We start from the raw sequence: 14,050 nt of genomic DNA, 5'->3' as shown, positions 1-14,050 counted from the left end.
AGGATTTTAGGTCAGCTTTCTGATTTTCACATGTGTTTATGTATTCAGGGCTTGCTCTGGTGAAAGAGCTGGGTCATGATGATAGCCATGTATAATGGCTTCTGCTGCTTATGGTTTTGTGATTACCTCTCACTATCTGGTTATCCCTAGTGTTTGCTGTCTGGGTGATTCTGTCTGGAGTCTGCCTCTTTTGTCCCTGGGTTGCTTCAGGTTTCCTGGTAGGCTTGCAGCCCTGGCTGTAGCAGACCATCTGTAGGGCCTTCCAACTGGGAGCTCTTCAGAGGGCCAGAGAAGTTGCTGATCTGTTGCCATGGCTGCAGTAGATCTTCTGGGAGGCCTTAAGATGGTTGGGTCTTCAGAGAATCAAGCTGTTGTCCAGTGTGAAGCTGTTCCCCACGGGGGCCTGTGGACAGTGATTTCTGTTTCCCTGAGTGGAGTAGAACTCCAGGGAGGCTTTCATTCTGTTGGCTCAGTTGCCCTGCATGCCACAGATCCCCCAGGAGGCCTTCAGACTGTGGTGTCTGTTGTCCCTGTGTACAGAGGAACTCCTGTGATGCCTTTCAGCTGTGGTGTCTTCAAGGGAGCAGATAAGCTGGAAATCAGTTGCTCAGTTGCCCTGTGTGCAGCAGATCTCCTGGGATGTCAGACTGTGGTATCAGTTGCTCTGTGTGTAGCGGATCTCCTGGGATGTCAGTTGTCCCTGAGTGCAGTGGGTTTCCCGGGATGTCTCATGCTGCTCTCTCAGATGCCCTGAGTGCAGCAAATCTCCTGGGATGGCTCAGGATATGGTGTCTTTAGGGGAGCAGTCTGTCTCAGCAGAGAGGACCACACAGAGGGGAATGATATTCAGCAGCCATGCGACTTTGGGAGGGTTCTTACCAACTGCTCCGAGTACAGCAGATCTGGGATGGCTCAGGATATGTTGTCTTCAGAGGAGCTGAAGCAGTATCATTTTATATTTTTCAAAGGCTTTTTCTGAATTCATTGAGTCAATCATGTGGCTTTTGTCTTTAAGTCCATTTGTGTGGTTTATTACACTTATTAAGTTGTATGTGTTGAGCCATCCCTGCTTTTCAGGGAGAAAGACAGAATAACCATAGATAGACCTTTCTTTTCTTTTGTATGTATGCCTGTGTTCTGTTTGCAACTATTTTATTTATTTATTTAGTCCATTATCCTGAGGGATATCAGCTTGCAGTTTTCCCTTTTTGTTGAGTCTTACTTAGTTTTGGTATTAAAGTTACACTGGCTTTGCAGAAGTCGTTTGAGAATGTTCCTTATGTTTCTTTGTGTTTTTTAAAAAATGTGTGAGGATGTGCTCTAGACTTTCTTTGAATATCCAGTAGACATTCTGCCGTAAATTTATTGGTTCTAGAATTTCCTTGGCTGGAAGGCTTTTATTATTATCTAAGTCTCCTCATTTGTCATTGGCCTGTTTAGATTGTTAACATCTTGGTTTGATTTTGTGATTTGACAGAATTATTAAAAATCATACAGGTCCTTCAGATTTTCCTGTTTAATGGAGTACATGTTTTTAAAATATCCTCTTACAATAGCCTAAATTGCTTTTGTGCTGCTTATAACATTTTCCTATTCATTTGCTTCTAACTGTGTTAAGTTTGGTTCTATCTATCTATCTATCTATCTATCTATCTATCTATCTATCTATCTGTTTTGGTTAGTTCAGCCAAATGCCTTCATTTACATGTGTTGATTCTTTGTGTTGTTTTCTTTGTTTCTGTTTTGTTGATTTCTGGTTTTATTGTTATTTCTTCCTATCAACTTGGTTGTATTTGGTTTTTACCAATATTTTGAGTTGCGTTATCATGTCATTTATTTGTGCTGTTTGCTTCTATTTTTAATGTCAACACTTAGAGCTATAAATTTTCCTCATAGGATTGTTTTCAATGTATCCCAGAAGTTTTGTCATATTATTTCATTTTCACTTAGTTACAGGAAGTTTTTATTTCTCTATTGATTTCTTTTTGGACACTGTCATCATTCTACAATGTGTTGTTTAATCTCTAGAGTGATTGTACTTACTAGAGATTTGTTTTCTATAAATATTACATTTTATTGCAGTGTGGTCAAATTGGATACAATGAGTGATTTCAAACTTTAATTTTTAGTTATTTGGGTTTGGGGGGGATGTGGTCTAGTTTTAAAAAGTGGTTTTTGCTGCAGAGTACAATTTGTGTTCTATGATGTTTGATTAGAATATGCTGTAGACATATGTTAAGTACATTTGATGTGTAATGAAATCTATTTATTTGATGTTTCTGTTTATTTTTGTCCAGATGACCTCTCTATTGGAGAAAGTTGGATATTAAAATCATCCATAATTAATGGATTGATGTTAATCTGTGCCTTTTAAACCTCCTGCCCATCAGAAGCATTGGAGTTTTGGCTGCTGTGTCATATGTGTGTCAATAGGTGGCAGACAAGATGCTTCGTCTGTGCTCAGTGTTCTCACATATGGACGTTTGAATGATTAGTAGCCTAACCTTCACTGAAAAAAACAGAGCCTGAAACCATCACCATTCTGGTACCAAGGGGCCTGGACAGGGAGCTACCCTAAGACAACAACCACTCTGGCACAAGGTGGGCTGGGACTAGCCAGAGACCTGCTGGAAGAACACAGTCTGGTCTATGGTGCCCAGAAAGGGGGCTAGCCTGAGAAGAACACCAGTCTGGCACTGCCCAGACCTGGGGGAGGAGGGGAGACCATGCTCAAGATGACCCTGCCCCCCCCCCCACCATACTGCATAATGTTAGAGGGTTAACAGGGCATAAGACTCCTAAGATCACTCCTGACATGACTCAGATATTCAGACCCTGGATGACACTAAGAAGAGCAAGTAAGTGATAGATAAATAGAAGAGAAAGAGAAACAGAAGGATGTGAGCACAACTAAGAAAGGTGAATTCAATGTTAGGGAAAAAAAAAAAAAACAGCCTGATATGAGTAGTCAGTGATGCCACCTGGGACCATGATGCGGTCTTGACCTGTGCTGACACTGGAGGGTGTAGGGTAGGGGTGGTGTCAGGGTCTGTTGCCCTGCAGCAGTGGCCTGTTACCAACAAAGTACAGGAGGACATCCTTGATCTGGACTGCTTCTAGGGACATGTTGATGTTTGAGGACTGTGAAGAACTGGCCCCACCCCGTACCTGGGCATCCTGGGAGAGCTGGCCCTAGAGACATGAAGGCAAGAGAGCTTACCTTGACCTTGCCAGCTGTACTCCAGAGAGTTCCCTGCACATTTCAGGAGTTGCAATTGAGCCGGCATGGGAGAGCTGATCCTACCATTCATCTCCCTCTGGTAGCTTGGACCAGGGTGAGATACCCTTCTTCCCCTTCTCCTTACCACCTATGCAGGCAGGAGACCTGGCCCTGGGGTCGTGAAAGCAGAAGAGCTGGACTTGGCCTTCAATCTGGCCCTGCCCCTTACCTGTGCAGCACAGTAGAGCTAGCCTGGGATGTGGGAGTTAGGATAAAGTTGGCCTTAAGGACTTGAGTGTGGGAGAGTTGGTCCTGTCTCTTGTCTACTGTGCAGTGGCTCCAACAAACAAGAGATCCCCTCCTCTCTCTTTTGCCCTTACCACCAGAGGTGGGTGGGAAAGTTGACCCTGACAGGATCGTGAGAGCAGGAGAGCTATCCCTACCCTTTGCATGCTGCAACATTTGAGAAAGCAAGTCTTAGACCTCACCTGGGCAGCAGGATATAGCTGGCCCTGGTGGCAAGGGTTGTGGATGGTCTGGCCACAAGGGAATGAGAGTGAGTCTGCAGGCTGACAGGCTCAGATACCTCTCAGGCCCGGGTGTAGGCCTCTGAGTTGGCCTGCCTCAACATCTACCCTATCAATGAACTACCACGGTGCACGAAGTACCATTTCTACAGAGCCAAAACTACAGGATTTCCATGACACAGGGCAACAACAGGACATCGGGGAGGAGTCTCAGTGAGGTTCCAGTATTGATAGAGTAGCAGAAGCCAGAGGCCTCATACAGGGCAACAAATCACTGCAATAAAATTTGTAAGAAAGAAGTGTGGACAAAAGTGAATAATGTGGGACAACTGTGACACACTACAGATTCCATAATGAGATTATTTTTATTTCTTGGTAGGGAGGTTGCAAGGGTGGAGGGCCAGTACAAGGGGATAGGGATTCTGGTACATAATGTGAAGTTCACAAACAATTAGCAGTTTTTTAAAACCTTAGAAACAAAAAGAAAAGAAATTAGTTATCCCTGAGTTTGGCATATATATGTTTCGAGTAGACGTTTTTTCTTGGTTCACTGTTCCCTTGATTAGAATGAAGTGTCCCTCTTCTCTCATTTAATTAGTTTCAGGGCAAAGTTTATTTTGCCAGATGTTTGGATAGTGACTCCTACTTTGTTTCTGGTTCCATTTGATCGGAACCATTCTTTTACCCTGACATAGTGTTTAAAACTATGATGTATTTCTTGTAGGCAGCAAGCAGAGAGTTTGGTTTCTTGATCCTTTCAGTCACTGTAATTTTTGAGTGGATTACTGAGGCAACTCATGCTTAAATCATTATTGAAATGTGTGTGCTACTTCTGATCATCATGTTGGTTTTTGGAGTTGTGTTCTTCATGGTACTTGTTGTTTTAATAATTGTAGTTTTATATTTTTTCCACTGTCTCTCTGCTTTCATCATTCCTCTTTTCAGGCCAAAATACATGTTCCATGTATTTTCCTACAGTATGGCTTGTTGAATTTATTTTTTAGGCTGTTAATGTAGAAATTTTTCTTTCTCTCTCAATCATGGCAGTCATTTTTTTGGGTATATCACTTTAGATGAAAGGTTATTTAGGACTTGGGATATATTGCTTCAGGCTCTTCTAGCTTTAAAGTTTTCTCTTGAAAAATCAGCTGTTCTTTTGGTGGGTTTTTCCTCCATTTGTGATGCTCTGTTATTCTCTTGCAACTTTTAATACACTTTTTTGTTCTGTATAATTAGTTTAACTATGTGGTACTGTATTAGTTAGGGTTTTACTGCTGTAAACAGACACCATGACCAAGGCAAGTCTTATAAAAACAACATTTAATTGGGGCTGGCTTACAGGTTCAGAGGTTCAGTCCATTATCATCAAGGCAGGAGCATGGCAGTATCCAGGAAGCCATGGTGCAGGAGGAGCTGAGAGTTCTACGTCTTCATCCAAAGGCTGCTACTGGAAGACTGACTTCCAGGCAACTGGGGTGAGAGTCTTAAGCCCACACCCCTGCTTGTGGACGTTGTACATCGTGGTGCGCACTAGGCTCCGCACCACGATGTACAACGTCCACAAGCAGTATCCAGGAAGCCATGGTGCAGGAGGAGCTGAGAGTTCTACGTCTTCATCCAAAGGCTGCTACTGGAAGACTGACTTCCAGGCAACTGGGGTGAGAGTCTTAAGCCCACACCCACAGTGACACACCTATTCCAACCAGGCCACACCTCCAGATGGTGCCACTCCCTGGTCTAAGAATATACAAACCATTACAGGTACCATGGAAATTTTCTTCTCTTCTCTCTTCTCTCTTCTCTCTTCTCTCTCTCTCTCTCTGTATTCTATTTACTTCCTGTATTTCTCTGGGTTTGTCTTTCTTAATAAGGGGCAATTTTCTTCTGTTATCTTTTTGAAGATCTGGTCCTTGCCATTTGACATAGGATTCTTCTCCCTTAATTGTACCTATAATTTGAAGGATTTTTTTGTTTTTATTTTTGTTTTTGTTTTTTTACAGTGTCACACATGCACAATACTGTCAAGGCATGCACTCTACCAGCTGAGCTACATCCCAGTCACTAAATTGAATTTCTGCTGATAATACATTAGCTCAGTTATGTGTGCTCTCTAAGAAAGATTACTTTTCCTGAGTGTGTTTGGAGGAGTTAACATTTTCTTCACTGTATCAAAGAAGCTGTTATTTCTAGGTGAGACCCCAAAGCCACTGTCAAGTAAACATGGAGACCTCCATGAATGCTTTGGAAGAAGGAAAAATACTTTGGGGAAACTAAAATGTTTTATTACTTTTTAAAAGTGGGATATTATTATTGTTACTTTTGTTCTATTCATGAGGACTGGGATCCATGTGGACTTAATCCACATGGCCTGGAGAGAATATCTCACACATGGGAAACCCAGAGCTCAGCTGTTCCAACTCTACTGTTCTCCTGAAATTAGGGAAGTTGACTTTTCCATTTGATGGTGCCACTTTGTAACAACCTCAATGTCAGAACTTACTTTTACAGATGACATGATAATTATCTGTCTAGAGGGAGATGAGCTGATTCCATTTCTTCCTTATAACTGCTTCTCAGGGCCTCATTCTACATGGATGTTTATCAAAGACCGAGCTAGGTGAGTGTTTCTTTTATTCTTCATTATAGTGAGGTATTAGAATGAAGCATGGTTTTCTGTAATAAGTGATTAGAGAATTATCTGCCTAGAATTTTACATTTGAGCCATACAGTCTCTTAAGCAAATACAACAAATGCTGTAGACATGGAAAATCAGTATATATATAATTATATATATGACAGTAGAGTGGGGCTATTGAGAAGAGGACATAGCCCTGCAGAAGGTTGAATACAGTTGTGAAAGACTCATAGGATGAAGATGATCAATGGGTATTATATATCAAATAAAAATGTCATGAAACTCATCACTTTTTAACAATGGGTGTACACTAACACTTATGTAAAAACTAATCCCAAGTAAACTAGTTTAACCAGTATATCCGACTGTGGATAATACTGAGGGTGTACTCTAATAATTCTAAGGACATATTTCTACTTAACTAATAGTGTTAGTTTTCCATTCCTGTCACAAAACACTTGAAATAACTTAGAGGATGAAAAACAGAGAACACACATTTATTGCTTTGCAGGACTGCATTTATAATGTTAAGGCACATTTAAATTGTATTTTGTATTTTCTCATTTTACTACTTTTCTCAAGTTAACAGACTATATTCACTTATTGATATGAAATTTAGGAATATCCAACAAATATAACTTATTTAGAGTTTATCAATAATTTTCTAGTCTGCTAAATTTACATATACTTAGGAATTCTTAGGAAAGTTTCAACTCATGGCCTATGAAAACAAAAGATGTTTTTAACATTATATAATACATTTAAACTTTTACATAGATTTGTTTCTTCTATTGCATTGATTTTTATTAAAAATAATCTTTTCTGGATACCTCAGAAGTATCTGAATACTTCACCTCACTTATCCATGGCATGTTTGTAAATGTATCCTTACAAAAATGTAAACTATAAGTTTTCAGTATTTTGGATGTTTTAAGTAAAATAAATTCAATTTTAATATTTCTTGTTTTCTAAATTGAACCTTGTAACATTGATATGATGCTATAATGAGTAAGTTCTCCATTAGCTTCAAAAAAAACACATTTTACATTCTCCAGAAGGATAAAATTATTTAAAGTAAAAATCCCCAGTGTCCTCTAATAGTTTCAAGTACAATTACTTGCTAAATATACCCTTCCCAAGAACACTAAGCAAATTTAAGTTTTAGCTGCTGAAATGGATCACAAATCCATTTTTATTTTGCTAGAATATGATTTACTAATGTACATAAAAGAATTAAATCAACAATGAAGGCAGATGTGGTGCCACATTCTTATGATCCCAGCACTTTCAAGCCTAAGGCGCGAGCAGTATGTGCTTGATTAAAGTCAGTCTGAACTACAGGGTGAAACCCTGTCTAACACACACGCACACGCACACACGCACGCACACACACACTCACACACACTCACATAATACAGAAAAATTAAATTAAAGTAGAAATGAATAATATAGAATTATGAAAATATTATTTTAAAATGCAACAGAATTCTGCCAGTTAATGCCATTAAGTCACTGGCCACAGGGTAGCCACACCACAAAAACCTTATGATATGATCACTAATTTATGTTACAGAATTTTCAGTTTATGTAACTCACTGGTACACTAGGCAAAGCCTACAGATCCCATTAAGTCAACCAAGAAACAGAGGATATATTCTCCACAATTTCCATTTTCCTTAAACTTCATTTTATTTTCATGAACATATAATGATATAATCCTCAGTTTTTCACTTAGGTGTTATAGTTATTTGTGATCACAGTATTAACATACACTATGATATTGATCTATTCTTAGACCCAGTAGCCCAATAATTTCACACACCTACTCACACACACACACACACGGACACACACGGACACACACGGACACACACACACACACACACATACACACACACATTTTCAGTTAACATTTTCATATCTTTCCCAAACTCATGCCACGCAACTTGTGATGAAGCTCTGGGTGTGACTGCTTCGCAGTCCCTGCAGTGACACTTCTGCTGCTGCTGCTTCATCTCAGAGAACTGGCTCATAAGTGTGAGACTGTGATACTCTAATCAGTGTCTGTGTGCTTCCAGTTACACTTGTGCTGTACTCAATTTCCAAAGAACAGTTCAAAAAATGATGCCTCTGATGTAATACATTTGTATATTCATGCATATTCATTGTATTATTAAATCTGCACAAAGCAGAATACAGAGACAATCATAAAACAAGACTTCTAAAATTAAAGATTATGGCAATGAAAAAGTAAACTGATTTTTCTCAGAAGAATGTAGATCTGTGGATGAAGCAGCTCTTGGTTTATTTTGTTGCAGGTCTCTTCAGACATCTGCCTACAGACTGCTTAGTGTTTTGCTCTGGGTAAATTTCATCGTTATAACTTCTCCACTATTATGAATGTTTATGAATACACTTTGAGTTTTGAAATCCAGAAGCACAGCAATAACTGTCATCTACAGTGTCTGCTCTGAATGTGGTCCTGTGTTTTCACATCAGCCTGGAGCCCTAACCTGTAATCTCCTATAGACTGTGAGGTGTGTATACAGTGACTAGTCAGAGTGTCACAGGGGATCCACTTCTCCCTGGCACTATACAACTTTGTGGACTTTATCTCTGATGTTTTCTTCTATTTTATGGCTTTTTAGTTAGCATTACATTAGTATAGGCCTTTTTATTCTTTTGTTATGGAACTGCCAGAGTTATCAAATACAAATTTCTGATAAATACTTAAATTTTAAATTAAAATGAATGGTTCAGATTGATATTAAAATCAGTAACTCCATCACTCAGGAAGCAGAAGCATAAAGAACATAAATTTGAGGACATCTTGGGCTACATAGCAAGGTCAAGCCTGCATCAGCTATATAGTCTTGTCTTATAGTATATATATATTCTTGTCTTAAAACCAGAAACAAAAAGCAAACAAGCAACAAAAAGCCAGAGCTTGAGATCATGCATGTCAGTTTTAGAGTGTTCTCCTAGAACGTACAAAATATTTAGATTAACCCCAGCATTGCAATTTTTTTTTCCAAATAAAACAAATGACTTTTCTCAGGGCATGCATATGTTAACATTTCTGGTTCAGTCTCAGATTCAGTGAAGCCCAGAGGAAGATTCTACTTGATTCATCAGATGTGTCATTTTCTGTATGTGATAAACATCTACATAGCAATGAATATGAAATAGAGTGGGGAGTTGCATATCCTTCAGATAAGAAAAAGTATTTTAGACTATTATCTTTTACCTTAAATTATCATCTTTTTTTGTATGACTCATAACACGTGTGCTATATTAATAAGTTGAAGACATATAAGAAATAATAAATGATTCTACATATATTTGCAATTTTCAAATTAGAATTGTGCTATAGCTATAGTTCTTTCAGTTAGGAGACCAAGAATTTAATTAAGTATTATACTAAAGCATTTATTTATGTATGTATGTATGTATGTATGTATGTATGTATGTATGTATGTATTTAATACTTGTTTTATAAAGACGGGTGTATGTCTGTGTGCCACTTGCATGCCTGGGTTAGATAGGTTAATGTATCCCCTGGAACTAGATTTATAGATGGTGATGAGTCACCATGTCATTGTTGGGAATCTAACTCCTGTCATTTACAAGAGTAAAAATGGTCTTAACCACTGAACCATCTCCTTAGCTCTTAGCCTGGAATTTTAAAAGACAGAGCATCACTATATAGTTACTAAAAATATATGTTGTTGAGAGAACCAAATGCTTGATTCTGGCAATTGGGAAGAATTCATTCCTTTACGCAATTAAGCTTTTTAGGAGCAAAAATTATGTAAGCATAAAATATGTGACTCATGGTATTATATGTATGGAAATATTATAGGGTGGTCTCACCCACCAATTTCTGCATAGTTTCCATACATATATGCATGTACTATATATGTGGAATATGTAAGTGAGCTATATAATTTGGCATTCTTTTAACGCAAGTCAGTATAGTCATTTTTATTTCTGTATAATAAAGCTGACTTTAAAGTACTAAATTAAATTAATTTGATATTAAATTGATCTTGGTAACTAGGACAAATAACTTACATAAACACCAAAGGTATTGATGATGTATGATAACACTGGGGACCTTGATTTTCACTGCATGGGAAGAAATCTCTTTAAAACAGAAATTTCAAAAACAGAATCACTCTATGGTCATCTTCGGTGAGTTCATGTTTGTAATAACGTGTTGAAAATTAACATGTTTGTCTTAGAGTCGCATGTTCTCTTTCATTGGAGAGATTCAGATCTTCAAATGTGATTCTGTAGCCTGTAGAAACTACAAAAAGCAGGGATATAAAACAAGACCATTGCCAGGATAGAGCTGGGGTTGGTGGTGGAAGCAATAGAGAGGAGAATAACAGAATAGCAGAATTCAAGTGATCTCATCAGAGAAATGGGAAAGTAGGAGATGAGGGGTTGCTTAGGGAGGTTGAGGGAGAAGAAAGAGGAAAAGATAAAGGGAAATGGTGTGATATGAGTGTTCTCCTTAGGAAAATGGAAAAGGGGAACTCTTTAGGAAGGGGAAGAGAGGTAAATCCAGAAGAAGCTGGGAGGAGACTAAAGGAGAGTAGCAGAATATAATTGATAAGGAAGATGGGAAAATGGATGCGTTTTTAGGTCAGGGTGAGGGAGATAAATACAAAAGATGAAGGAGGCAGGTAAATTAACAACAGGGATGGCTGGAAAAGCCATAGGAATGATACTGTTAATGATTTACTTCCTTACCCCACAAAAAAAAAAAAAAGAAAGAAAGAAAGAAAAAGAAAAAGAAAAATAATCTGTCATGATACCTACCAGTTAGTTCTTGACACCTGGAGCAGAGTTCACAAAGGGTTGAAATTGGATGGGAACTGAACCAGAAGACACTTAAGACCATAGTTAATTGTTATGCAATTAATAGAGTGTAGAAAGTACATTAATGATATCCAACTATATCTATGTCTTTAATTCCAAATTCTGGTGGTGTAAGATGTTTTGGAAAAAGAAACATTAAAACAGATAAATTGCAAAAGAATTTTGATGATTAAAATTGTGAGATTACCATGAATTAAAACTGTGATTCCATTAGAATTACAAATTAAAACATAGATAGTTGTTAAATAGAGCACAGTAAAATCCTATAGTATGAGACTGAGATCTTCGTTTTTGGATTCCTCTTGTGATGTTTTACCTAGACTGGTATGATTTTTGTTGAGTTGTGCAAATGTGATCAATATTCTGTGCTCATCATTACGGGTTTAGGTGATAATTACAAAATGAGACAATTTAAATGAATAGGAATGGTATTCTAAGGCATGAGGCTCAAATGCAATACAGGCACACAAAGTGTACATTCTGTATAGATGTCACTGGATGCATGCAGTTTCTATAATATGAGACATATCTAGAAGATACATGTAAAGCATGTAGAATTTTAGGCTATGATGTACAGTCTGGAACATTAAAAGTAATAGACTCAGGATTTCAATAATGAGTAAGTAATATATATATATATATGTATATATATACATATACATATATATATATATATATATATATATATACAGAGAAACTATTAATCACAAGTTAGATGTATACTCTATTATTTTTTCTAGATATGTGAAATATGTTTCCTCTCTGCTTTTTTTCCCTCTCAGCTTTTATGATGAATAGTCTTTTCACTTATGTCCTCATCAAATACTGTCCGTTACTTCCAAGCTGGATTTGGAGTCCTAGTCAATATGTTTCTCCTTTTTTTCTATACTTTCATAATCCTAGGTCACAGACCTAAGCCCATGGACCTGATCTCCTGTCAACTGACCTTCATTCACATAATGATGATCCTCACTGGAGGGGACATTTTATTTGCAGACATATTAGAGTCACTAAAATTTGGGAATGACGTCAAATGTAAGACAACGTTTTACATAAACAGAGTGATGAGAGGCCTCTCTATCTGCATCACCTGCCTCCTGAGTGTGTTCCAGGCTGTCACCATCAGTCCCAGTACCTCACTGTTTGCAAAATTTAAACAAAAACTAAAAAAATACATGATGTATGCTTTTTTCTATCTTTGGTCCTTCAATTTGTTATTCAGTAGTAGGTGGTTCTTCTATGTTGCTGGTTTTACCAATGTGAGTGAGACCCACCAGATGAAGGTCTCTAAATCTTGCTTACTCTTCCCCATGAACCACATCATCAGGGGATTGATGTTAACAGTGGTGATGTCTAGAGATGTGTTTCTTGTAGGAATCATGATGACCACAAGTGCATACATGGTGATTATCTTGTTCAGGCATCAGAGGCAGTGCAAGCATCTTCATGGCATCAGCCACCAGAGAGCATCCCCTGAGAAAAGGGCCACCCAGACCATCTTGCTGCTGGTGATTTTCTTTGTGGTCATGTACTGGGTGGACTTCATCATTTCGTTCACTTCAATCCTGTTATGGGTATATGACCCAGTTGTCCTGACTGTTCAAATGTTTGTGATGAATGCCTATCCTACAATTACTCCTTTGGTACAAATCAGTTCTGATAAAAGAATAATTAATGTGCTGAAAAACTTGAAGTCAAAATGACACCATATGTTTTAAATGAGGTAATTTTTCTCATCTTTAAAAAAAGAAATTTATTACTTTTATTTATAACTATAAATGTTGTGCCATCATATATGCATGTTTATATTCCTGGTGCCCAGAGAAGTTAGAAGAGCTCATGGGATCCTCTGGAACTGGAGTTACACAGGTTTTAAGGCTCCAGCAGCCCCCAACATTTTTTTTCTAAAAGATATTCTTCTTAAACTTTAATGGTTCAAGTATCAAAGCAAGATTCTTCATATGATTTAAATTAAATTTGCAGTACCACACATAAATATTCTTTGACATTTCTGCTGCCAAGAAGTATAGAGTTCTTTAAGTTTATTGTACACCATAAGTTGGTATTTCCACATGAAATCCTTTATACTTTCATTTTTTACTTTATATAATAAATATTCTCTTGATGCTGAAGTCATAATTTTGCTGGATCATAAAATAATATGAATTTAGATATTCTAGTTTTTTAGTTAATGGGTTTCTTATGAGTTATATATCCTGTTTTCACTTCATTTCATCTACAATTATTAAAATGTTATTGGTAAATAAAACTGTTTATCTATACATATGTGTTATACAATGCAGTTTTGTGTATATGCATATGGAGGCTTGGAGACAACCCTGTCTTATCTTCATATGGTATTTACCTTGCATTTTGAGTGAGCATCTCTCATTGTGGCCTGAGACTTGCCAACTAGGCCAGAATAGTAGTCCCAGGGATTCTCCTGTCTTTGCCCATCCTGCTCTGAAATTACAATTTGCATCTCTATGCTCTAATTAATTTTTATTGAAAATAACTTTTTTCATACAATATATTCTTATTAGTGTTTTCTCTCCCCAGTCCATAACAGTTCCTCCCCACCTCCCCTCTTATCTGGATCTAAACTCTTTTTGTCTCTTCTTAGAGAACAAATAGGCATCTAACGAATAATAATAAAATAAACAAGAATAAGAAAACAAAATTAAACAAATCTGAATAGGACAAAAAATTGATCAGAAAGGAATTAAACACACAGGCATACACACACAAACACACACACACACACACACACACACACACACA

General features: G+C 37.6%; 1 protein-coding gene and 1 non-coding gene across 2 annotated transcripts; both read left to right on the top strand.

Moving 5' to 3' along the window:
• The first annotated feature begins 2,378 nt into the window (after positions 1-2,378).
• On the top strand, positions 2,379-2,507 carry LOC115063510. The gene has a single exon (XR_003843376.1). It is a non-coding gene; the product is annotated as a small nucleolar RNA SNORA17 (small nucleolar RNA).
• Positions 2,508-12,043: 9,536 nt separating this feature from the next.
• Positions 12,044-13,067, top strand: LOC110316687 (vomeronasal type-1 receptor 90-like). Its single transcript, XM_021191119.1, has one exon. It carries the CDS (start codon positions 12,079-12,081, stop codon positions 12,970-12,972), a length of 894 nt encoding a protein of 297 aa, XP_021046778.1. The 5' UTR covers positions 12,044-12,078; the 3' UTR covers positions 12,973-13,067.
• Positions 13,068-14,050: the final 983 nt, after the last annotated feature.

This window comes from Mus pahari, chromosome 2, assembly GCF_900095145.1.
Source record: "Mus pahari chromosome 2, PAHARI_EIJ_v1.1, whole genome shotgun sequence".
NCBI classification, from domain to species: Eukaryota; Metazoa; Chordata; class Mammalia; order Rodentia; family Muridae; genus Mus; species Mus pahari.
The sequence above is the reverse complement of the archived record's forward strand: the minus strand, read 5'-3'. Positions and strand labels throughout refer to the sequence as shown.

Coding starts and splice junctions, on each gene's coding strand:
- LOC110316687 (XM_021191119.1), top strand. CDS start 12,079: ATGTCCTCATCAAATACTGTCCGTTACTTCCAAGCTGGATTTGGAGTC.